The sequence below is a fragment of the Camelus dromedarius genome, chromosome 4, assembly GCF_036321535.1.
Source record: "Camelus dromedarius isolate mCamDro1 chromosome 4, mCamDro1.pat, whole genome shotgun sequence".
NCBI lineage: Eukaryota > Metazoa > Chordata > Mammalia > Artiodactyla > Camelidae > Camelus > Camelus dromedarius.
Genome location: NC_087439.1, coordinates 36,997,170 through 37,022,074, shown reverse-complemented (window position 1 = coordinate 37,022,074; position 24,905 = coordinate 36,997,170). Strand labels below are relative to the sequence as shown.

The 24,905-nt window shown below is 35.0% G+C and overlaps 2 protein-coding genes across 30 annotated transcripts in view; one reads left to right on the top strand and one right to left on the bottom strand.

The window, feature by feature from the left end:
• The window catches only part of MARCHF7 (membrane associated ring-CH-type finger 7), a 46,705-nt gene extending 37,737 nt beyond the window's left edge, over positions 1-8,968 (bottom strand). For 3 of the 9 annotated variants that reach the window (XR_010380590.1, XM_064484836.1, XM_064484838.1), the window contains exon 1: positions 8,274-8,553. Coding sequence is in view for 4 of the 9 variants with exons in the window: in XM_064484836.1 (XP_064340906.1) it covers positions 8,274-8,294 (21 nt within the window). In the remaining 5 variants the exon portion in view is untranslated. Of the gene's footprint in view, positions 1-8,273; positions 8,557-8,638; positions 8,747-8,795 lie in introns of those variants that run through there. The other 6 variants (XR_010380591.1, XM_064484835.1, XR_010380592.1 and 3 more) reach the window with 5 other exon arrangements.
• A 71-nt stretch (positions 8,969-9,039) lies between these two features.
• The window catches only part of BAZ2B (bromodomain adjacent to zinc finger domain 2B), a 290,545-nt gene continuing 274,679 nt past the window's right edge, over positions 9,040-24,905 (top strand). For 14 of the 21 annotated variants that reach the window (XM_064484824.1, XM_031451501.2, XM_064484829.1 and 11 more), the window contains exons 1-2: positions 9,040-9,140; positions 10,539-10,724. The gene's annotated coding sequence lies outside the window, so the exon portion shown is untranslated. The remainder of the gene's footprint in view (positions 9,141-10,538; positions 10,725-24,905) is intronic. The other 7 variants (XM_031451500.2, XM_031451506.2, XM_064484832.1 and 4 more) reach the window with 2 other exon arrangements.

Sequence of the window (24,905 nt, the reverse complement as noted above, 5' to 3'; positions counted from 1 at the left end):
ACTTCAAACGCAGAAAGAATATAATGAGTCACAAAGCCACAAAAGTCTTATGATCAATATTTGAGATTTTACTATATGGAACTTTTCAACTTCTGAAATGAAGTCTCTTGGGTGAAGATTCTCTGAAGCTGATATTTAACTGCTGGTTTACCCAACTAGTCTTTTACTGTTAAGTGTTCCCTTACCTTGAGGCATTTCAATAGTGACTGACACTGAGCAACAAGAGTAGAAAACAGATATTCACACGACTTCTAACATTTATGTAGTCTGTCTATCTCATAAACCTGTGGTTTGTTAGCTACTAAAAAAAATTGACAACTTTTTAACTACATTTTTAATAAGTAATTTCATTCTGCTTGGTTTCCAAGGAAACCTTTGAAGAACTCTTTAAGCAAGCTGATGTTTTTGGTGGCTTGTTAAACACTATAAAGAATCTTTAAACCAAAAAAAAGTTTCTCCTATCTATAAACAGTACAATTCAAATCTGTTCTACAGAAATCTTACCTTAAACTTTTAGTCTAGGTTAAAAAAGCCTAAAAGAATTCAATGTCATTACCTGACATGCAAAAACTTCTGTGCCCAGTGTTATCTTCAAGTTAATAAGATCTCACAGTCACATGTTAAATGCAACTGAAAAATTAATGTCACAACTTATACTAGAATGCAGACAAATTTAAATTGAATTTTACAATGTTTTTCAGCAAGACTTTACTTGAGTATCAGGCCTACTCTGGGCAAAACAACAAAGTTTGTCTCTAATAATAGCACACTAGGCCTTGTCTAAAGGGAACTCATCATTAACTGACACACTTTCCTCTTTCTATTTTATCCTACTAGTAACAACACCGGCACCATTTCCCAATGAAACTTTCAACTGTTTTCTACCACCTTAAAAAAATCCTAATTCCAGTTCACCCTGGTAGGGTGGAGATGGCAGGGTCTGCCTGCACTCTATATCCTAGGAGACAGGGAGAAGTGCAGAAATCTTGGGATAGCCCCACGTCTGAGGATCAGGCACAGAGCCCCTGCCTACGACTGGAGAAGGATGCATAGAGCTAAGAACACCTCCTTTCACCATGAGCTTTGCTCCAAATAAGAAGAGCAGTCTACTGCTAAGGGAGTTACAACAGCCTTAGTGCCTTGGACTCCTCTACGGTGCAGATACGCAGGACCTGAAGGAAGTTGAAGCTAATCAAAGAATGCTGAAAGAAATCCTCTAGCACTCCAGCCTCATACCAAGCACCATGTAGCTGCTGGAATACTCTGAAAGTAAATAAAGCAATAATAAAGTTCAAACCTAGCTCAACTATAGACTAAACCAACTCAACCTACCTCTCTAGCAGTCTGACAGAAGAGCATGCCTGTTTCTAGGCATAAATATTATCTATCTCAGTCTCTACTATTATTTCCAATGTTTCACATTCAATCAAAAATTATAAGACACAAAAATACAACGGAAAAAAACAATTTATCGTCAAAAGATAAGAGTCAACAGAACAAGATGAAGAGATGGCCCTAATTTTAGCAACCTGGGAAATTGATGCATTTTACCAGTAGCCTAGCAAAACTGAAAAACTAGGGAATTGGGAAACAGGCTAGAGGAAAATTATCCAGAATGAAGGATGGAAAAACAGATTATGGTAAATACAATACAGGGTTTAAGAGACACTGAGGAAAGAGTAAGAAAGTCTACTGTACATTTAATTACAAGTACAGAAGGAAAGAACTAGAGCAGAGAATAAAAATTTGAAGAGAACTGGCTGAGTTGATTTGATCATAGTCAAGAAGCCCTCAAAATGCCAACTAAAATAATTAGCAATTATACTAGCATCTAGATTAGATATTCATACCAGACTGCTGAAAATTACACTTAAGAAAATTATAAAATGCTATTGGAGCACTGGATGGGGAACCAAAAGGTCCAACAAGATGAGAAAGACTTCAAATGAAGTAACCTATGAGTTGACTTTTGAAGACTGAAAATAGAAGAAGAGGAAGAAAGCATAAAGACGCTAAACGATGAAGAACTGGAAAACAAAATAATGTGAGTGTGAGGGATGAAACTGAAGGCATGGAAGGGGAGAGAGGAACAGAAAAGACTCTCAAGGAAATACACACATAAGGTAGATTATATCTAAATTGTTAAGGCAATCTTGTGTCCTTTGCTCAGATTTTGAAGCTTTTTAACCACCAGTAAGTTGTATACTATTTTTCTAAGAGCCCCAGAAATTATGTTCCTGACAAGCAATTAAAGAGTGTACAAAGATGAAACAATTAGTCCAAAAAAATTTAGTTTTGCCTAGCCCTAATAATAGGTTTATATAGCTTCCTGCATTTCTTACAGTATCTTACTGTATCTGTGAAACCATGGGAAACAGACTACTGCTACAGGCTGTAGCAGGCTCAGTAGCTACTAAAATTTTTGGAAAAGAGTCAGCTTAAAACAAACCAAAAAACTTCCTAAACTAAATCAGTATTAAGGACAATTTACTAGGAAGAGACACACTTGCTCCAAGACAAATTAGTGAGGGCACAAATACATGGATAGAAAGTAGGTTCAACACATTACAGGTAGAAAAGAATTTACCTAACAACTGGGCGGGGTTGGGGGGGTGGGAGGGAGGGATTATTCAGTGTACTGAAGAACAAATATTTGCCCTTTGCCCCCCTTTCCCCCTCCCCTTTCCATTTCCCTTTTCTTTTTTTTTCTTTTTTTTTTTGTAGGGAGTTGGGAGTGGAGGACAAGGAAGTACCCAAGATGAGCTGGTTTTTAAAAAAACAGGTAGCCTGAAGTGCCCAAAAGAGGTCTAGAAGCATGCTGGAAATAGTTCTGAAAACCCAGGAAAGCAATATGGGTTAATACACTTATACTGATTTTACTTTTTCCTATACACAAATGCTATTCCTTGCCTTCTGCTTGAACTGTACCTTTTATCTGGTCAGTCATAGTGGCCCCCTCCACTAAGTGTCTAATTAGTAGAATTTAGGGCACTATGAGAAAGTAAACTGAAAAACTTCAGGTAGTGTAAGAAAAACACTTGGAGCAAAGGAGTTCTACATATTACCCTACTCAAGAGTAATGCTTTCTCTGAGCACCACAACAAGCTGCTTACCAATTGGGACTTGAATCTTTGGTCTACCAAATTTGGAAAGCTGTTAATTCCTAAGATCGGAGAATCAGCAGTGTAATGCTCAAAGGTTTTTCGATGATTCTGCTTAAAAAGGGATCTCTTAAATAACATGTATCCTCTTCTATCACTCTATAGATCACTGTGTCCCATTCCTACAGTAACAGTCTTGTTCAGGATCTGTCAAAAGTCACACAGTAGTCATAAACCAAATAACCAGACTAAAAAAAGGCCCCAGGCCCATCCATATTAACAAGTAGGTGTACAGCCTATACCTAAGACTTTCCCTTTATTTTAAATGCATTCATTAATAAAGGTAATTTTTCCAAAACAGGAAAAAGTATAGGCAAGATAAATTGCCCAATTTTTTTTTTTTTAGCAACTAAGCCAATATCTGTTTGTAAAAACAAGATAGTTGAGAATGCAAGCTTTGAAGTCTCTCCCTTACTTAGTGTGACTCTAGGCCTAATCTCTCTTAATGCTTGATATCTACATGTACAAAATGGGAATAATAATAGTACCCACTTCAGAGGTACACCATGAGCTTTGCTGGCACACAGTATATATTCAGCAAATACTAGCTATTTTTAAACAATATTATCAGTGCTAAAAGATTTTCATACAGATAGCTTAGTAGACATTATTTTGGCTTTTTCATTATTTGAAATTTGTCTTTAACACATAGTAAAAAGACTTCCCAAAGTCATTCAGATTTATGTATGGGAAGATAACCGTTGCGGAGTAAAGAAAACTTATAACCATACTTATATAAGTATATGCATACAAAATTAGGAAAAAATAACCATTATTAACATTTTACTGTATATCCATTTGGGTTTTGTTTTCTACTTTATAGTTAGTTTTCCAAAATTTCTTTAATGTACTTGGCTTAACTTTATTAATTAAGGGAAACAATTACTAGCAAATGAAAAGTACACTTTTTTAACCTCACATTACAATAAAATCTATAAATGTCTAAGAATAATTCTCTTTCGAAATTTATACTGATTTATACTCCCTAGTATCAACATACCACAAAGGAAGTAGTAAACATTAAACAACGGAGTACTATTCTGGTAAATAATAAATGGAAAATAAGGTCAAAATCACTTCACAAAATGGAATTTAGATTACCTGAATATGCCTTAAAAATTTTTTTAACTAGGAAAAAATTTTAAACATACACAAAAGTAGACAATAATGAGCCTCAACGTGCCAATCAAGTCTTCAACAACTATCAACATGACGATTTTACCATCCTCTGTTTTAAAGCAAACCACAATCATGACATCTTTAAGAATGTCTGTTCTTAAAATGTTCTAAGCAATCTGAGGTAAATTACAAAATATGGCTATACATCCCTCCCAGCTGAATACCCACATCCCTTTGTATTTTGATGCTGCTGGTCTGCCCAGGAAGAGGTGGTATCTTATTTCCTCATCCCCTGAGTATGGGCAACCCTTGTGAGACTTACTCGAACAGAATGTAGTGTAAGTGACACATGATTTCCTAGGCTATAAGAAGTCTTATAGCTTCCACGTTCACTCTCTTGGAATGCTGTCTTGAGACCCCCATGTCATAAAAGATCACATAGAGCAAGCCTAAATCTTAACCAACACTAAGCACTAGAAGTGTGACACCATCTTGGACCTGCCAGCCTGAGAAATCCTCCAGCTGAATACTGATACATGAGTGAATCCAGGCAAAATCAGCAGAACTACCCAACAGGTGCAAAGAATTAAAAAAAAAAAAATTGTAAACAGTAGTTTTAATCCTCAGGGTTTTGAGGTAGTGTGCTATGTAGCAATAGAGTAAAACTTCATAACTTATCCTTTTTCTTTCCTACAATTATCATTATGCAGCCAGTCTCAGGAAACTCTGATTCTATATCAGGGTCTAACTAGATTTTGTCTTAAATATCCAGGGGAGTTGATGTTACTGAATTACCAAAAGTATATTACTATACAGTGGTATGAAGGCCAGAGTTACTGCACAAAATACCAATGTATTTCAATAGTCAAGTCTTCCAGAAATATATACATAGTTACAACTCCATTATTTACCTCTAACTGGTATATTCTTTTGTTTAAAAAAACCTGGGTCTGGGGAAAATTTTTTTTCTCTTAATGGGAAATCCTAGTGTTTTACTGATCTTAGTGAATATGGAGACATAGGAACCAAGGGCAGTCACCTGAGGAAAGCACTTTGAAAGCACAGAACTTTTTGAGTCTTTCAATGTTGATCACCCACTGTGGATTGGGTGCCCCTGAGGAAACCCAACTGTTACCTAGGTTTGGGTGAAATGGCAATCAACGTGTTAAAAAAAAGTCTCTTGATTTTTAGTTGACAAATATTTAAGATACAAAGATATACCCAAGTCTTAAAAAATAACAACTAATAAACAACAACATCCTACTGTATAGTATAGGGAAGTATATTCAAAACCTAGTAACAGCCAATAATGAAAAAGAATATGAAAAGGAATATGTATATGTATAACTGGATCACTATGCTGTACACCAAAAATTAACACAACGTTGTAAACCAATTATACTTCAATTAAAAAAAAGAACTAGAAAAAAGTTCAATATCTTAATCTGAAAATAGATTTATATTTAATCTGTAAATCTGTGTCAAGTTTCAATCTTCATTCAATAATTGGAAACCTAATTTTACAGCTTTTTCTTAAAGTGGAAACATGTTACACTGAAGTGCAATGATCATAATGAAGAGATAAAAATTAGTTTTAAGGCTCAAAATTTGTCTTCTTAAAGCTGCTGACAAAAGTGGTGTATGACAGTAGGTAATTTTAAAACCAGATGTTCAACTTATCTAGTCTAACCTGTAGAGCACAGAGAAATATATTTGAGAACAAGAAAAACCAGCTTTGACCACATTAGTTCAGACCAGAGTAGAAAAGTTAAAAATTAAGAGCAGTGAAAATTAAAACCCAGCCCACTCCCCAACTATCATTTTATCCTGGCTCCCCCTTTTTGGGTTCATCTTATGATCAGGAACCGAATTAAAGACAGAATTTTTATAAAATAATAACTGTGAGAAGGTAAATCATTTCACTATGATTCTGCTTTAGTGAATTCAAGTGGATCTCAGTTAAGAACTCAAAATCTTACTCCTTTTAAACTGTGATCACGCTAATATGATCAGTTGTTGATTCAGTTACTTAACAGTTAAAAGGTTTAATATGGTAGAGGTAATCAGTTAAGTTTAATTTGTTGGTTAAAAATGGGATTTGATGAAAGCCTGTGCATTTCACTTACCCATTTCCCAATGTTATTAACTAGCATTTAATTGTCTGTAGTAACGGAAAGATGTATCCAAAAAGATAATTTTAAAATCATTTATCTAGCTTAGGAACACACGAGCTATTTATTCCCAACAGCATTGAGCATTAACTTTCCAAAACAGTAGAGAAGGTCTTTCATGTCATGTTCTAACCTTCCATTCAATTGTTTCAGCTACAGGGAAAAAACTTGCCAGTCCTAAAACAAACCATGACACTATGACTTTGCAGTTTCCTTATCAAATTCCTAATCATCCTTCACATCTCAGTAAAAGCAATACTTCCTGTAAAAATTTCCCCGAAGTTTAAACATCCATCCTCTGCGCTCCCACAATACATTCATACACTTAAACGCTAAGATAAAAGCAGTTTTTGTTTACTCATTAGTCTGATGATTACACTGTGAACTGTGGAGGCAGAAGCTGTGTCAAGCTCCTTCTTGTAAAGATGTGAAGCCCTAATTTAGTAGCTAAAACATAACAAATAACAAATTATCATTAAGTGTTTTGTATTGATAGTTTTGCACCACTAAAATTATTTCCCTAAAATTAAGCAGGCAATTCTTGAACATATACTAAATGAAGAGTTGTGTTGAAATGGATATGGAGCTGATTAAAAACTGGGGCCATGGATGACTTTACAATGTTCACACATCTGAGACCTTCATGTAGAACATTTCTATACGGGCATGTCTATACAGGGGCATCTTTGTGTTTTCTGGGAAATTAAGCTCTCTTGTCAACGTGGCAGAAAAAGAAATCACTTGTATTTAAGTAAGCAGTAATTTTTAATCATTCTTATTCAACACATCTGACCCAGCAGTTCCCAGCTGCAACTTTGGAAAAAACACAGAGGACTATGCTTACACCTGTGGTATAGTTTAGGGCAAAAGAAGAGTTGTGGAAAATTCTTACCTAAAAATATCTGTAGTACAGAACTTACATAAATATGTATTACTGTGCGTTGGAGAAGCAGTCAGCACTCTGAGGGACGTATTACACGGAGAGTAAAATTGGAAAATTTAAAATTCTGACCAGGAGGAACAAATACAAACAACTTGACTTTAGTATCAACTCCAATTGTTTATATTCACCAAAACTTCACTCTGCAAGTATTATGTGTTGACTGCTACACACTATTTTATGTAATTTAACCCTCACCTCAACTCTAGGAATTAACTGCTATGCTTCTAAGGAATTTTAAAGAGGTTAAGTAACTGGCGAAATCAAGACTTAAACCCAGATCTTCGTGCCTCTAGTGCCTCATACACCACTGTTTCACAAAACGCTGTAGAGCTGTAAATAAAATATAGATCCCATTTCTCAAACAAAATTTTAGCTCACGTAAAGAAAAAAAATCTAGTTACACTGTGTGTCTTCTTTGTTTACAACAGTATACCGTTTGATTTTTAAATCAAAAATTCACCTTTAACCTTACCTCTTAGTTCTAGACAGAAACAGATGGATGGGAGCAAGAAAAGGGAAGATTTTTAAATTATTTTACTAATGAAAAAAGAAAAACACCTAAAACATCCTACAAAACCAAAAAAAAAAAACCTTACTGAATTCGGTTTCACTTGGCACCTTCACTCTAAATAGTAAACATCAGTCACGATGAATTTTTTACCAAGACAGAGATGTTCTCCATATATTTACATCTGTACGTAGGGGAAAAATGTATAGTATTTTTGGCGTGTGTACACATTCTTCCTCACTACGCAGTTTCACCAAAATGAGGGAGTATTGTATTCTATTACTGGTCTTTCATATTCTTACTTCTCACGCCAACAGGTCCGCTTTTATACATACCACCACCTATTTCAACTTGAGGAACATACAACTTACCACAACACAAAAGAAATCCATAAGTATTACGCATATCAAAAACAGGGACGATCATCAATAAGCAAATCTCTAGCCCATCTAAGGTTGGTAAAGTCCTCTCGGTTCGAGGCTGGGTAAGTAGAGCCCAACGCCTCCCCCGCCGTCAATAGCTCGCTCATTAAATATCTTACTCGTGACACTGCCCGGCAGGGCTCAGGATCGAAGAGGAGGCCGCCAAAGACCAAAATAGGGCTCAAGCCCCTTGCCCTGACCCGCCGCTCGTCCGTAAAGAAGACGCACAACCTGCCCCCTCCACCCGTCACAAACTCCACCGTCGGACGAAAGGCCACCGACAGAGGAGGCCTGCGCCCAGCCCCCCTTCGTACCCGCGGTCCCGGATCACGGTCCTCCGCCCATCTCGAGAGGAAGGAAGCGGCCTCGGCGTCCCCAGGCCTGCACTTCGTTTCCTCCCCTCCCCCACCAGCGGCCTTGACTAGAACCACCTCCCTAAGAGGGAGAAGCCCGAGCTCCGCAGTTTATTACCCTCGCTCCCGAGCTGGTACTGAACAGGGCGCGTCCCGCTCCCAGCGATCACACCACCGCCTTCCTGCTGGAGTTCTAGGCCTCTAACCGAGGCAGAACAGTAGTAAGACAAACACAATGGCGCCCGCCCCTCTCCCGAATCCGGCGCAGAACCAGCCGCCACCGTTAAATGCCCCTCCCTTCTCCTCCTCCCACTTCGCGGACTCCGCCGACTTCTCGCGAGAGTGGGGACGCTGCGTGGATCCGAGAGCTGCGGGAGGGTTCGACGTACCCCACCACGGGGTGGTGCTCTGACTGCGGCAACCGTTGAAGGGCTGCCCCCGGGGAGGCAGCGAGGCGCCATCGGTAAGCGGCTGCGGCTGGTCGGCCGGCGGGCTGGCGGCTGGGCCGACGAGTGTGCGGGTCCCGGGAGCCGGGCTCTGGAGGCCAGGCCCTAGTTGGCCGCCCTCAGCTGACTGGCGAAGGGCGAGAGGGGCGATCCAACCCTGCCGCTGCTCAGCGCCCGAGTCCGCGCCACAGGCGCTTGCCCCCCGGCACACCTGCCAGGCCCACTGCTTGAAATTCCGCCCATCTTTTTTTTTTTTTTTTTTTTTTTTTGCGCTTGGTGAGTGGCGCAGTGAACGTTTACTGACTTGAATCAAACACTGCCTTTTCCGACCTCCCCTCCTCCCATTCCCTGCCTGCCCTATGTGATGGCTGCGAGCCCTCCCCTTTACGGGTTAGAGCGGATTTATCCGGGACTGTTCGTTCTTCGTGGTGATTCAGTGTTTCTGGTGGTGTACTTTTGCAGTCGTCTTTTAAAATCGTGATACTAATCTTTGGTAGTGTAGCTACAGGTTTTACAGTAAAAACGCATCCATTTAAAAAAGAGGGAGGAAAATTGTGAGGTAAATGGTCTGATGAGAATGAGAAGAAACTTTAGAACACTGTAAATGTGATAAACCAAGATGTAAATGAATACTAATGAATAAAAACAAGTAGGTTAGAGGAAAAAGCCACAATTTCTGTGGAGTTAGGTGATAACGTAGGCTTTGAATAATGTATCAAACAAAACTTCACCGATAAAAATAAGTTACTGAAACTTGGAGGCATACTGATGGCACTTGATTTGGAAACTGACCTATTTAATTAGGTTGTTTTAAGCAATTCATTAGATCTAAATAAAATTAATAAATGAAGTATGAAATTTATATTATTTCTTTGTCATTTCATTTGGAGGGTGTGCACTGTCAGTATCATCCCTATTTCACTGTGTCTTGGAGACTAACAGATTGTCCATTTTCACTATTGTAAATTGTAAAATATTACAGATTATTATTATTTAAAATTGGCACATAAATGCCAGTGTAACTTTAAAATATGATTTGAAGATTAACCATCTGGTATGGGATAAAGTGAATAGAGATTAAGTTTGAGAAAATTAATTTGCCCTTTATAGAAAACTGATTTTTTTTTTCTCCAGCCTGTCTGAGTGTAAACCTGTAGCATTGTGACTATGGGTATACACACTCTGAAGCACCAGACTGCATGGGTTCAAATATCAGCCTTGCCTCTTACTGCCTTTGTTGTCTTGAGCAATTCCTTAACCTTGGGTTAATAAGAGTACCTATAACCCATAGGGTTGTTGAGAGGATTAAAAGAAAATGCATCAGTTTCCGGAACATAGTAAACATTCCATAATTGTTAGCTACATTCCATGTCTAAATCACTACTAATATTATCTTTCTGGGGCTTATTACATAGGTCCCTTAAACAGCCTCTTCTCAAGTACATTCTGCGTGAAGAGGAATGACTGCACCATTTTGCTGAGCTACCAATTAGACCTGGTAGAGGTAACTTTTCTACAGTACCCCCAAACCTGGCAAGGATGGTTCAGATTTTGGCAGATTATAGCTTCATCCCCACCCAACACTGATAATATCAGCAGAGGTGAGTGTGGCACCAATTTCCTATGCTAAACACCTTTCAGACTCCAGTTTCTTGTTGATGCTAGTAAATAAAGGCCACAAATAAGTATGTTTTTATTCTTTAAGAAGTATTAGTTGATACAGTTTTTCAATGTACTTTCTCTGATTTGAGTTTCCAGATAATTATCATTATCAGCAAATACTGAGATTTTCTGTGTTAAAGACAATTTGATAGGAAGTGTAGATACAAGTAGGTACGATAGTAACTATATTTTCTGAACTTAAAATCAGGACCGATGATTTGACAGGCAAAATACTTGAAATTAGAGCTGTTCTGACCAATGTAGACCCCATGGTTGCCTTTTTTGCACAGAGTTCCCCCACTTGACCTACCTTTGCTGATCTTTCTATCCTTATGATCAACTCTAACACTCCTTTTTGTATCTAAATATCTTTGTTCACCTCTTGGCACACCAACATACTAGTTTCCGTTTTTGAACTTGACTTCTCTAAATTTAAGGTCTTCTTTACTGTTACTAATTTTCCGCCTTCTACTTTATAAATTTATCAATCTTTGGTCATGGTCATAATAACCCTTTACTCTAATGCTTAAATATTTCTTCAACTACCTAATAGGTTAGAATTCTCTTTCAGATACTGAATTTCAAAGTTCCCATTCTCCCTACTTTTTATCATTCACAACCTAATGTAAGAAACTTCTCTATAGCAAGGGCAATTTTATAGATATTCTTTATTTTACATAAGTAATGTGATCTTGAAAAGATATAGTTATATTTGCTTTTTGTAAATCAAATCATTTTAAAATGTAGGTTATTTCTTAAACTTTTGAGAAACAACTGGTAATACGTGGAAATGAGATAAGAGTGCTTATAGGGAGGTCCCTGAATTGAAAATAAAGGATGACAATTTCTTCTTCAATGGGAATTTTATTGATCTCTGGAGAAAGGAACCTTGTGGTATCGACCAAATTGAGGATTTACTATTTAAACTTACAGGTAAATTTAAAAATATGGTATTTGTTATTATTTAATAAGTCTATAGATTGAAGACTCTTCCTTCTAAGCTGTAAATCTTTGATGTAAAAAATTTTTTATTTTAAAAATAATAAACCCCCTGATAGAGATTTTGTGAATTTTAATTTCCCCTTACCAATTTTAATTGAAAGGTGCCATATTTAATAAATGAGCATCTAAGACATTCTGTTGGTTGACTTCTGTTGGATTAGCAGCAATAATTTTCAATCCCCAAAGCCAGTAGATAAAACTTCTCTGAGAAACTCTTAAACTTAAGCTTATGGTCTAGATCTCATTGGTTCTAGGAAGATCATTGCTGCTCACATTGCTGATCCAGAACATCTGGCCTGGTCAGGAATAATTCTCAGTTTATAGGACACTTAGAATCCATATGTGAAGCACTGTTCACACTACCTAAAATGTTGAGTTTTTAATAAAAGCAGCTATCTTTTATTATTATCCAACCAAGATTGGAAAACTATGGTATACAGGCCGAATCTAATTCACCACCTGTTATTGTAAATAGTTTTATTGGAACACAGCCAGGCCCATTAGTTTATATATTGTCCGTGTAGTTTATATATTGTCTGTGTATTAGTCAGGATTCTCCAGAGAAACAACCAATTGTATACAATACCTGTCTTCACTACAATGCCTAAGTTAGCATTTGATTAAAGAACTTGATACTCTAGTCTCGCCAACTTAACACATAAAATTAACCATTGCAGTCTATGACTGCTTTCAGCCTACAGTGGCAGAGTTGAGTAGTTGTGATAGAGATGATATGGCCCCGATGACCTAAAGTATTTACTATTTGGTTTTTCATAGAAAGTTTGCTGACCCCTGGAGTAAACCATAAAACCAGATTGAATTTACCCCTGTTTCTTTAATACAGTCAAGCTAAACACATACATACAACTTCAGATTGATAATAATCAAGGACTATACTCTGCCTCCACGGCCACTTTGGACTACATTTTGTGAGATTGCAAGCAGAAGCAGATCTAAATACTGATACTGATATAAATTCCTTGGATATGCCCTCTGGCAAGTCTGGTTGCAACATCCTTTTTAATCTTTTTCTTTTTTTTTCATGTCCACGCTTGTGTAGAACTTTATAACAATGTATGTATGTGATTATACATACTAGCTATTTTAGTAGACTGTTTCTTTTGCTTTTTTTTCCCTCCTTTTCTTTTCTTTTTTTCTCTTTTCTTCCCTTTTCTTTTCCTTTTTAATTTAGCTCTCCCACCTTCATTTCCTACTCCATAAGCATTCTTGCAAAATTAGTGAGTATCCGTCTGCATTTTTTCTGCACAGTCATACAGTGTTAAAAGAATAGTTATTTAACACACAGGTGCAGAGAGAGAAATACTCATGTAGAGATTTTTATGTTTTATAAAACAGCATCACATTTCAATATGCATATTCATCTTAATTTTTCAATCAAAAGTACTTTTTTCTCTAAATCCCTATTTATATTGGTTGTTTATCCTTTTTTTTTTTTTCAGGGTCATAGGTATTACTACTCTGTCCTGGGTTCTCAGTGTTTTTTTAAACTCTATTGTCTGTTGACTTGCCATTTATTATCTTTTGCTGTAGATACATTCATATGGTAAAACATGTCTGTAATTTTTATAACTTTTGGGTTTCTAGCTTAGCTTAAAACAGTATTACCTATCCCTAGGTTGTATCATGTAATATCCTAGATTTTCTAGATTATGTTTAATTAAACTCAAACTGATGTTTGTATATGAAATGAGATAATAGGATCCAATTTTATTTTCTTCTCAATGGATAGCCACTTTTGCCAGGAGCATTCCTTAAATAATCTGTTCTTTGTGATTAGAAAGATTACTTTTATCATACATTGAATTTTCAAGTGTATGCTGGATTTATTTCTGGATTTTCTATTTTGAAAATGGTACTATTCAGAACTATTAACTATGCAGAAAACTAAATATCGTTTAGTTCCCTTTGGAATCTTTTTCGTGTATTAATACTGTTATGCATTTCTGTCACCTACATATTCAATTATAAGAAATGATAACTATTTCCTCCAGAATCACCCAATATACTTAACCACCTTGCATTATACTGTGCCTGTTATACTACCAGCCTGCCTAGTAATTATCTTAATTTCTTTTTTCTACTATTCTTGTTTCCTTTACTCAGCAATTTGCTAAAGCCATTGAATACACTTTAGGTATTTAAAAACATCTCATCAATACTTTTTTATATCATAATAATTTTTTAAAACCTATATGCATACACACGTACATACTACTTAGCTTCTTAAATAACCTATTCTCTATCCCAGAGTCCAATCTAAGTTTTTTTACAGTGGAGCCTTAGCCACTCTTGACAAGTTGGCCATTTGCACCATGGACAATATAGAAGAAATCCTACATTTTTCTCTATTATGTCATCATAAAAAGTATGAAACTGGTAATGTGCTTTAAATATTTCACTTAGATTTAATGTTTGTAATTCTTAGCTTTAGCACATCACATAAACATGTTGGTGGTGATTGATTTTGTTGCTGTGGTTTGAATATTGTTCTCTTCAAAGCTAAGAACTCTTCAGTTTAAAAATTATATTTTAATTTAGTTTTTAGAGGATATTAATTCACTACTTTTTTGTTTTGTTTTCATACAGTTAATTTTGCCCAAATTTGTAGGAAGGCTTTTCTCAGGAAAGTGATTGTTTCATTGTTTTTCAAGTCCATTTAGTAAGATATTTTTAAATCTTATGAAGTTTGTCTCAAATAGTTACTTGAATTGAAGATTTTGAACATGTATTTGCACATTAGTGTCATAGGATATGACTGAACATATACAATATAATTTTAATGAATATTTGGTTTTCTCCTATGTCATTTAACATTCTTATAAATAAATTAATATGAGCATTTTGGTAGGTTGATAACTAAATGTTTTCCTGGTACATTAATTTTGCTACTAGTCACAGCAATACAAATTGCTAGAGTACTTCTAAAATACAATTATTTTTATGAAGTCGTATACCAGGATTTTAATAGGCCTTGTTAATAACTTTTCATCTGAATAAATAAGATGCTAATCAAATTATGGCATTAAAAATTAACTGGGTAGATGAAAATTTGTATCTAAAAAGTTTGAGTAAAGAGTTTAAAGGTAAATTTTAATAATTCTTCTTGATTTTGTCCAGAAATCAAAATGTTAGTGTTTAGTCTTACCTGTGCTTGGAAGAAAGCCACATAGAAACTATTGCCATTTCTTCTCTTTATTAAAGAAAAATGTACACAAAGAAATAAATATACTACAGCACTTCTAAATCAACTGAAGTAAGAGAAAAGCAACTCTTAGACGTTGATAGAAGTGTTCACGCCTTGTTTAGAAGACTTGTTTCCTTGCTCTCAGAACCACGTTTGAAATTTAAGCTTTCTTCACAGCAAAATTGGCATAGACTATCTTTGCAATATTCCTAACTTATTTTATACAGGAAAAGAATGTGTGGTGGAAAAGAAATGAACAAAAATTATTAGTATAAGGTAGATGAAAGAAGAAAAATGCTTTTAAGATAAATAGAATGTGAAGTAGATTTTTAGAATACAGAACTATTAAATAGAACTATTAAAACATTTTAAAGTACTAGTAAGAGAACATTTCCATTTTTCCTGAAGTTTAAAAAAATATTTTGAATTTCACATTCCATCATTTCCTATAGATGAATGAGTTAATTGCCTTTATTTATGAAAAAACAAATGACACAGGTCTCCAGTCCCTAGGAAGGGGACCATATATTCCTGTTAAAAATGAAGGAATAGTGGTTCCATTTTCCAGTTTCACATAAAGAGCTTAGAAGTCCTCACTGTATCCAAACAACAAGTAAAAAGATGGAACATACTGAAAATCAACAACTCTTCTTGGCTCCATTAGAGAGGGGAGGTGGCAAACCACTGCCCTCAAGATTGGAGAATCAGACAGACATTTGAATACAGGGAGTTCTGGCTTATGGAGTAGAGACTCAGGAGCTGAAGCCACCACAGGAAGCAGGGCTAGATAAGAAAACCTGTAGTATAACTGAAGAATTGCCAGTAACAGGATGGCCCCCACAATATTGTGAGATTTACCTCCAGCAGCTCAACCAGATTTCCACAATCAGTATCAAAGAAAAATCCCTTCAGACTTCTGGCAGGAAGAAAGGAAAAGGAACCATTTTGAAATACACCAGAGAATCTGTTTTTAACAAACCCTGCCCTCAGGGAATCTAGTTAACTAGAACCTAACCTGCTGAGGTATTATCAGAGCCTAACTAACCTAGGAAAGAGAATATGCAACTCTAGCCATTTTGTCCCACCTAGGGAGGTAAGAAAAAAAAAAGACAGAAACTCTTGTGAAGTTTATAGTCCAGAGGCATAAGCTCACTAAAAGACTGAGACCTAATCATAGGACTATAGAATGCTTTCCCTCCCCCCACACCTTACCACTACATTCATAAAGGCCTGTTAATGGCAGTTTCTTTTACTCGATATATTGTATCTGGCTATCAAGAAAAAATTACAAGACGTACCAAAAGGCAAAAAGCACAATTTGAAGAAACAGAGCAAGCATTAGAACCAGACATGGCAGAGATTTTGGAATTATCAGTACAGGAATTTAAAACAACTATGATTGATATGCTAAAGGCTCTAGTGGATAAAGTAGACAGCATGCAAAAACATCCAAGCAGTGTAAGAGACATGAACGTCCTAGGAGAGAACCAAAAAGAAATGCTAGAGATAAATACTGTAATAGAAATGAAGAATGTCTTTGATAAATTTATTAGTAGACTGGACATGTATCTGAGGAAATCATCTCTGAACTAAAAGATATATCAGTAGAACCCTTGAAAACCAAAAATCAAGGAGAACAGAAACTTAAAAAAAAAACACCTAAAAACCAACCAAACAAAAAAAATCAGAACAGAATACCCAAATGTTACCTGAAAACTGGGCTCAACCCTTGGTGGGTGTTGAGCCAAAACACACAACCAAGCCAAAGATCAGGAGAAGGAAGGATTTATTAATTGCAGCAAGTAAGGAGAACACTGGGGATCTTTCCCAAAACACTGCCTTCCTTATCAGCAAAATTGGGAAAGTTTTAAGCTAAAGGTACATGCATATTCGTGAAGAGGCTTGAGTAGGAGAATTCAGCATAGAATTGGGACAAAGGTCCATAGAATCCAAGCTTTAATTGATTGAAGTCAAAGGATCAAAAAAAGTCAGCAACAGCATCTCTTAGGTTCCAGCTGATCTGGTCATTGAGCACTTGAGGCTAATCTTTACCTTTGAAATAGAATTGGGAGTCTTCACAGCAGATACATTATCTTTGCTATTGTTACTTCTCTTGCCTGATAACAGCTTTTTGTTCCTGCATTCTTTTGTTCCCTTTATATCGTTAATTATTGAGACCTGTTCAAGGACAAGCATTGTAGCCAGGCTTAGATCACAAAATGGCTTAGGCCAAAATGGCTTTCCTTATGTCAAGAAAGCCATGCCTGGTTCTCTTTCTTTAGGGACTCCCCCTATCCTATCTGCTTATACAAAGGCTATAGGACAACTAGAAAAGGTTTAACATAGTCAGGTGTAATGGGACTATCAGAAGGAGAAGAAAGAAATGAACAGAAGAAATATTTGAAACAAAAATTACTGAGTATTTCTACCAAATAAATGTTGCACACCAAACCACAGATCTAGGAAGCTCAGAGAACACCAAGCAGGTCAATGTCCCCCCAAACTGTACTTCAGCATATTACTTTCAAATTATAATTATTAAAGATAAAGGAAAAGTCCTGAAAAAGGACAGAGTTAAAAAACACCTTACCTATAAAGGAATGAAATAAGAATTATATCCAACGTCTCCTCAGAAACTATGCCAACAAGAAGAGTATAATGAAATGTTTAAAGTGTTGAGAGAAAAAACCTCACCAACCTAGAATTCTGTATCATGTGAAATTACCTTCAAAACTGAAAGGAAAATTGACAAACATAAATTGAGAGAATTTGTTGCCAGTGGACCTGCCTTGCAAAAAAATGTTAAAAGAAGTTCTGTACAGAGAAAGAAAATAATATAATTCAGAAACTCAGATCTACATAAAGAAAGGAAGACCATCAAAGAAGGAAAAAGTAAAGGTAAAACAAGAACTTTTATTTTCCTTATTCTTAATTGAGGTAACAGCAGTTTGTTCAAAGTAATAATACCAACAGTACATTCAATTATGTATAGTTATGTATATGTCATATTATGTGTATATAGATATATGCTTATGTATTCTCAAATATAAGTGAAATGAATAATAGCAATGATCCAAGGGAAGGGTGGAAGGAATTGGGATTATTTTGTTATGAGGTATACTACCTGTGATGTGGTGTAGTATAATTTGAAAGTTGATTTGGGTTGTTGTAAATATATATTGAAAACTCTAAGACAACCAATAAAAAAGCAAAAAAACCCAAACAAACAAGAAACAACCCTATAACTGATATACTAAGAAAGGAGGGGAAATGGAAACATGTAAAGTACTCATTTAAAACCACAAAAAGTACATAAGAAAATACTATAAACAGTTATATGTCAACAAATTAGACAACCTAGAAGAAATGGACAAGTTTCTAGAAACATGCAGCCTACCTAAACTGAATCAAGAAGAAATAGATAATTTGAACAGATTGATCACTAGAAGTAAAATTGAATTTGTAATTTAAAAACTCTCTGCAAACAAAAGTCAGGGACCAGTTGGCTTCACTGGGAAATTCTACCAAACATAGAAAAAACATACCTGTTCTTCTCAAACTCTTCCTGAAGATTAGAGGAGGGAACACTCCCAAAGTCATTTTATGAAGCCATCTCATACCAAAACCAGACAGAGACACTACCAAAAAAGAAAATTACTGACCGGTATCTTTGATAAATATAGATGTAAAAATTCTCAACAAATTTTTAGCAAACTGAATCCAACAACACATAAAAGGGATCATATACCATAATCAAGTTGGATTCATTCCAGGGTCACAAGGATGGTTCAACATATGCAAATCAATCAATGTGATATACCACATCAACAGAAGAAGAGACAAAAACCACATGATCATCTCAAAAGATGCAGAAAAAGCCTTTTGATAAAATTCAACATCCATTCATGATAAAAACGCTTGCAAAATGAGTGTAGAGGGAACATATCTCAACATAATAAAAGGCATATATGACAAACCCACAGCCAGCGTAATACTGAACAGTGGAAAACTGAGAGCCTTCCAGCTGAATTCTGAAACAAGACAAGGATACCCACTCTCACCACTTCTATTCAACATAGTATTGGAATTTCTAGCCACAGCAAACAAACAAGAAAAAGAAATAAAAATTTATTCCATCAGAAGAGAAGAGGTAAAGTTGTTGTTATATGCAGATGATACGATATACTATATAGAAAACCCTGAAGACTCCACACAAAAACTATTAGAACTGATAAATGAATTCCATAGCAGTATATGAGATTAATATACAGAAATCTGTTGCATTTCTTTACACTAACAATGAAACAGTAGAAAGAGAAAGTTAAAAAAAAAATCCTGTTTAAAATCCCTTAAAAAAAAATAACCTAGGAATAAATCTAACCAAGGAGCCGAAGACTTTTATGCTGAGAACTATAAAACATTGATAAAGGAAATCAAAGAGGATTCAAAGAAGTGGAAAGATATCCCATGCTCTTGGATTGGAAGAATTAGTATAGTTAAAAATGCCCATACTACCCAAGGCAACCTGCAGATTTAATGAGATCCCAATCGAATTACCCATGATATTTTTACAGAACTGAAACAATCCTAAACTTTACATGAAACCATAAAGACCCGAAATTGCCAAAGCAATTCTAGGAAAAAGAACAAAGCTAGAGGCATAACCCTCCCAGACTTCAGACAATACTACAAAGCCACAGTAATCAAAACAGTTATAATGGCACAGAAACAGACATATAGATCAATGGAACATAATTGAAAGCCCAGAAATAAACCTACACACCTACAATCAATTAATCTATGACAAAGGAGTCAAGAATTGACAATGGAGAAAAGAGAGTCTCTTCAGCAGGTGGTATTGGGAAAGCTAGACAGCTACATGTAAATCAATGAAGTTAGAATATTCTCTCAAACCATATACAAAAATAAACTCAAAATGACTTAAAGACTTAAATTTGTAAGTTGTGATACCATAAAATTCCTAGAAGAGAACACAGGCAACACATCCTCTGACATGTCATAGCAATATTTTCTTAGGTCAGTCTCCCAAGGTAATCAAAATAAAAGCAAAACAAACAAATGGGACCTAATCAAACTTAAAAGCTTTTGCACACAAAGGAAGCCCTAAACAAAGCAAAAAGACAGTCTGTGGACTGGGAGAAAATATTTGCAAATGATGCAATGGACAAGGGACTAACTTCCAAAATATACAAACAGCTCATACAAATTCAATAACAAACAAGCAACCCAATAAAAAAAAGTAGGCAGAAGACCTAAATAGACATTTCTCCAATGAAGACATCCAGATGGCCAACAAGCCAGGAAAAAATGCTCAACATAGCTAATTATTAGAGAAATGCAAATCAAAATTACAATAAGGTGTCACCTCACACCAGTCAGAATGGCCACCATTCAAAAGTCCACAAATGATAAATGCTGGAGAGGCCGTAGAGAAAGAACAGAGAACCCTCCTACACTATTGATGAGAATGTAAACTGGTGCAGCCACTATGGAAACAGTATGGATATTCCTTAAAAAAACTCAAAATAGAGTTACTATATGATCCAGCAATCCCACTCCTGGGCTTATATCCAGAAAACATGAAAGCTCTAATTCAGAAAGATACATGCACCTCAGTGTTCATAGCAGCACTATTTCTAATAGCCAAGACATGGAAGCAACCTAAGTGTCCATCAGTAGATGAATGGATAAAGAAGATGTAGACTACACACATAATGTATGTGTGTACACAAATATATACACAATGGAACATAATGTGTTCACAAATATATACACAGTAGAATATTACTTAGCCATAAAAAAGAATGATATAGTGCCATTTGCAGCAATATGGAGGTACCTAGACATTATCATACTAAGTAAATCAGACAAAGTCAAATATATAATATTACTTTTATATGGAATCTAAAAATAGTACAAATAAACTTATGTACAAAACAGAAAGAGACTCACAGACATAGAAAAAAAACTTATGATTACCATAGGGGAAGTAGGGGAGGGGCAGGGGTAAATTAGGAGTATGAGATAGCAGATGCACACTACTGTATATAAAATAAACAACAGGGTTTTACTGTATGGCACAGAGAACTATATTAAATTCTAACCATGTTTTTTTTAATAACAGTATTGATGTACTTGGGTCTACTTAAATATTGATTTAATCTGTGCAATTCAAAAATCTCTAATGAAAGAGCACACTCAGTTTTGCAAGGGTTACTTGAGACTGTTCGTCAGTTGTATTTATGTCATCATATCCTCTGAGGATAATGGATATGTCTAACTCCATTCTACATTCCTTGCTCTATTGGTACATACTATTTCTAATATCAGGGATAACCAGAAGACAGTCCTTACAAGCTGTAGGCACTCAGTAAATGTTAAACAAATGAGCAAGCAAGAAGATATTGGGGTTTTGTTTTGTGTAAGATGCTTTAAAGTATTTAAGTGGTAGTTATCTGGGAGTAGTGCATATGCATTAAATACATTTTAGACAGCAAATATTGTTGCTGAGAAATCTTTAGTTCAAGATACTATTTAATTATATAAGAAATATTTATAGCCATTAGAAATTTTTAAATTATCTTTAGTGCTTTTTTTTTTTTACAATTGTAGAGTGAATAGACAGATTTTAACTCCCAAGAACATTAAAAAAGGAAACATTGATTCAGGGCATATTAAAAGTAAACCTACCATTATGTAGAAATGTAATAGGAAAGACTAAACATTATTACTACATTGAAGTAGCAGTAGCTCATATTAAAATATTTTTATATTAAGAAAAAAAAGTAAACTGTAATACTATATAATGCATAGTATTTGATAGAAAGAAGTAAACATTCTTATATATATGATACAGCAGTACTTTTTAGTAAAATATTTTTATATTGAAGAGAATAGTGGATTGTTAGAGATACTCTTAGTTTCATAAGATACAATGAGTGCTTTTGCATTGATGGTTAGCATAGTAACATGTACTAGGCAAAATTATAATTATTGGTAATTTGCTTTGAGTCTTTTCATTCTAATATTCAAAGTATCTTACAAACACAAATTAAACCTTTCAAAACCTCTCTTATAATAGGTATTATCAAATTAATTACATATCTCATGAAAAAACAAAAGCTGAGAGTGGCAAGTGTATTTACTTAAGATCACATACTATTTAACAGATAGAAAATGAGTAGTTCCAAATTCCTGGTAATCAATTCTAACTTCTATATAAAATAAAATTAGTGCAGTAACACCTAAGGAATGCTGTTGTAGCTCCAAGAATAAAAATACAAAGTCATAGCAATTTAAAGAAATATCTTTACAAATAATAAATGATGGAGAGGATGTGGAGAAAAGGGAACCCTCCTACACTGTTGGTAAGAATGTAAATTGGTGCAGACAATGTGGAAAACAGAATGGAGTTTTCTCAAAAAACTAAAAACAGAACTACTGTATGATCCAGCAATTCCACTCCTGGGTATATATCTGGAAAAAAACAACAACACTAATTTGAAAAGTTACATGCACCCCAGTGTTCATAGCAACACTATGTACAATAGCTAAGATATGGAAGCAACCCAGGTGCCAGTCAACAGACAAATGAATGGATAAAGAAGATGTGGTTTACGTATACAATGGAATATTACTCAATCAAAAAAAAGAATGAAATTCTGTCATTTGCAGCAGTGTGGATGGATCTAGAGAATATTATGCTTAGAGAAATAAGTCAGACAGAGGAAGACAAATACTGTTTGATATCACTTATATGTGATATCTAAAAAAGAATACAAAACAAAAAGACAAATATAGAAAGCAAACTAATGGTTATCAAAAGAGATAGGGAAGGGGCAAGTTAGGGGTACGGAATTAAGAGATACCAACTACAGTGTATAAAATAAATAAGCAACAAGGATATATTATATAGCACAGGGAATTGTAGCCATTATCTTATAATAACTTTTAATGGAGTATATTCTGTAAAAATACTGAATCACTATGCTGTATACTTGAAACTAATATAATATTGTAAATCAACTGTATTTCAATTTAAAAATAATAATATCTTTACTAAAACAAGTATGCCAGTTTAATTTCTGTTAAGTATAGATAAATGTATTTTTGTAAGATATTTGTATTTAAGGAGATAGTAATTTCACTTGCTATTTTATTTTTAATATCGTAGTCTTTGAGTTTTTGACATGGGTTCTGTTCTGGTAAGCAAACTCAAGAAAAGCCAAGAGTAGCATAGACTGTGAATCAAATAGTCTCTTGTGTAGGCTATATGATAAACTACTAATTTATTAAACTTGACTATTATAAGAAAAATAATTGTCTTAGTGGAAAAAGACAAGAAGTGGAAAAGACAAGACAAAAGAACTGGAAACAAAAGAAAGTAGTTTCTTTTGCATATAGGACTTTTACATTATTTTGAATTTTAGTTAGCAGTGTTTTGCTTCCACTGTTGTCATCACTGATTAGATAGCATGTGATTTATTAACTGTTTTAATGTCATGGTAGGAGTATAATATCTTTAATTAGAATTCACCTTGTAGTATATTAACCATTGAGTTAATGAAGATTAACCAGTTGCAGTATTGTCCTCAAGTAATGTTACCATTGCAATGCTAGGTAGATATATCCCAGACCATTAAGAACCCAAAAGTCTTTAATCCAGGAAAAACAAACAAAATACTCATTAAAATATTAAAAGATTGACTGGGTAACTGAAATAATGGCAAATACATGAATCTGAATTTCCCTACACATCCTTCAAAAAACAAGAAGAGCATAAAACTAAACATAATCCATGTCCTAATGTAACTAGAACACAGAGAATGTTCAAAGTTCAGATTATCCCAAAAGTAAAAAAGTAAATACCAAATCATAGCAAGCCGTCATACACACTCCTGTGTATCCAGTGTATATGAAGAACCTCTTCCAACTCAATGAGAGTAGAACAACCTAATTTTAAAGTGAGCAAAGGATTTAATAGACATTTCTCCATAGAGGACAAAACCTATGAACACATTAAAAGATGTTCAGTATCATCACTCATTCGGGAAATGCAAATCAATACCACTGGGATACAACTTCACATACATAGGATGGCTGTATCAAAAGACAAACAACATCAGGAGAGGGAAATAGCTCAGAGATAGAGCACATGCCTAGCATGTACGAGGTCCTGGGTTCAATCCCAGTAGCTCCACTTGAAAAATGTATTAAAAAAAAAAAGAAATTAAGCAAGATAAGAAAAAATAAAGTAAAATAAAAAACAACATCAAGTGTTGGTGAGGATGTGGAAAATTAGAATTCTCATACATTGCTGGTGGGAATCTAAAATGGTTCATCTGCTTTGGAAAACAGTTTGATACTTCCTCAAAAAAGTTAACTGTAGTAACCATGTAACTCAGCAATATCATTCCTAGGTATATGCGAAAAATAATTGAAAACACATGTCACACAAAAACCATTAGATCAATGTTCAGAGCAGTGTTATTCATAATAGCCAAAATGTGGAAACAACCTAAATTTCTACCAATGGATGAATGAATAAGTAAAATGTACAATATCCATACATAATAAAAAGTGATGAAGTTCTGCTACCGATTGCAACATAGATGAACCTTGAAAATGTTATGCTTAGTGAAAGAAGCACACACACACACAAAAACAGCAACAAAAGGTCGCATTCCATTTATATGAAATGTCCAGAATAAGAAAATCCACAGAGATAGAAAATAGATTAGTGGTTGCCAGGGACTGAGGAAAGCAGGAATTTGGAGTGACATCTAATGGGTACAAAATTTATTTTTGGAGTGATGAAAATTATCTGGAATTAGGTAGTGGTGATGGTTGTATAAACTTGTGAATATACTAAAAAACCACTGAATTATGAATT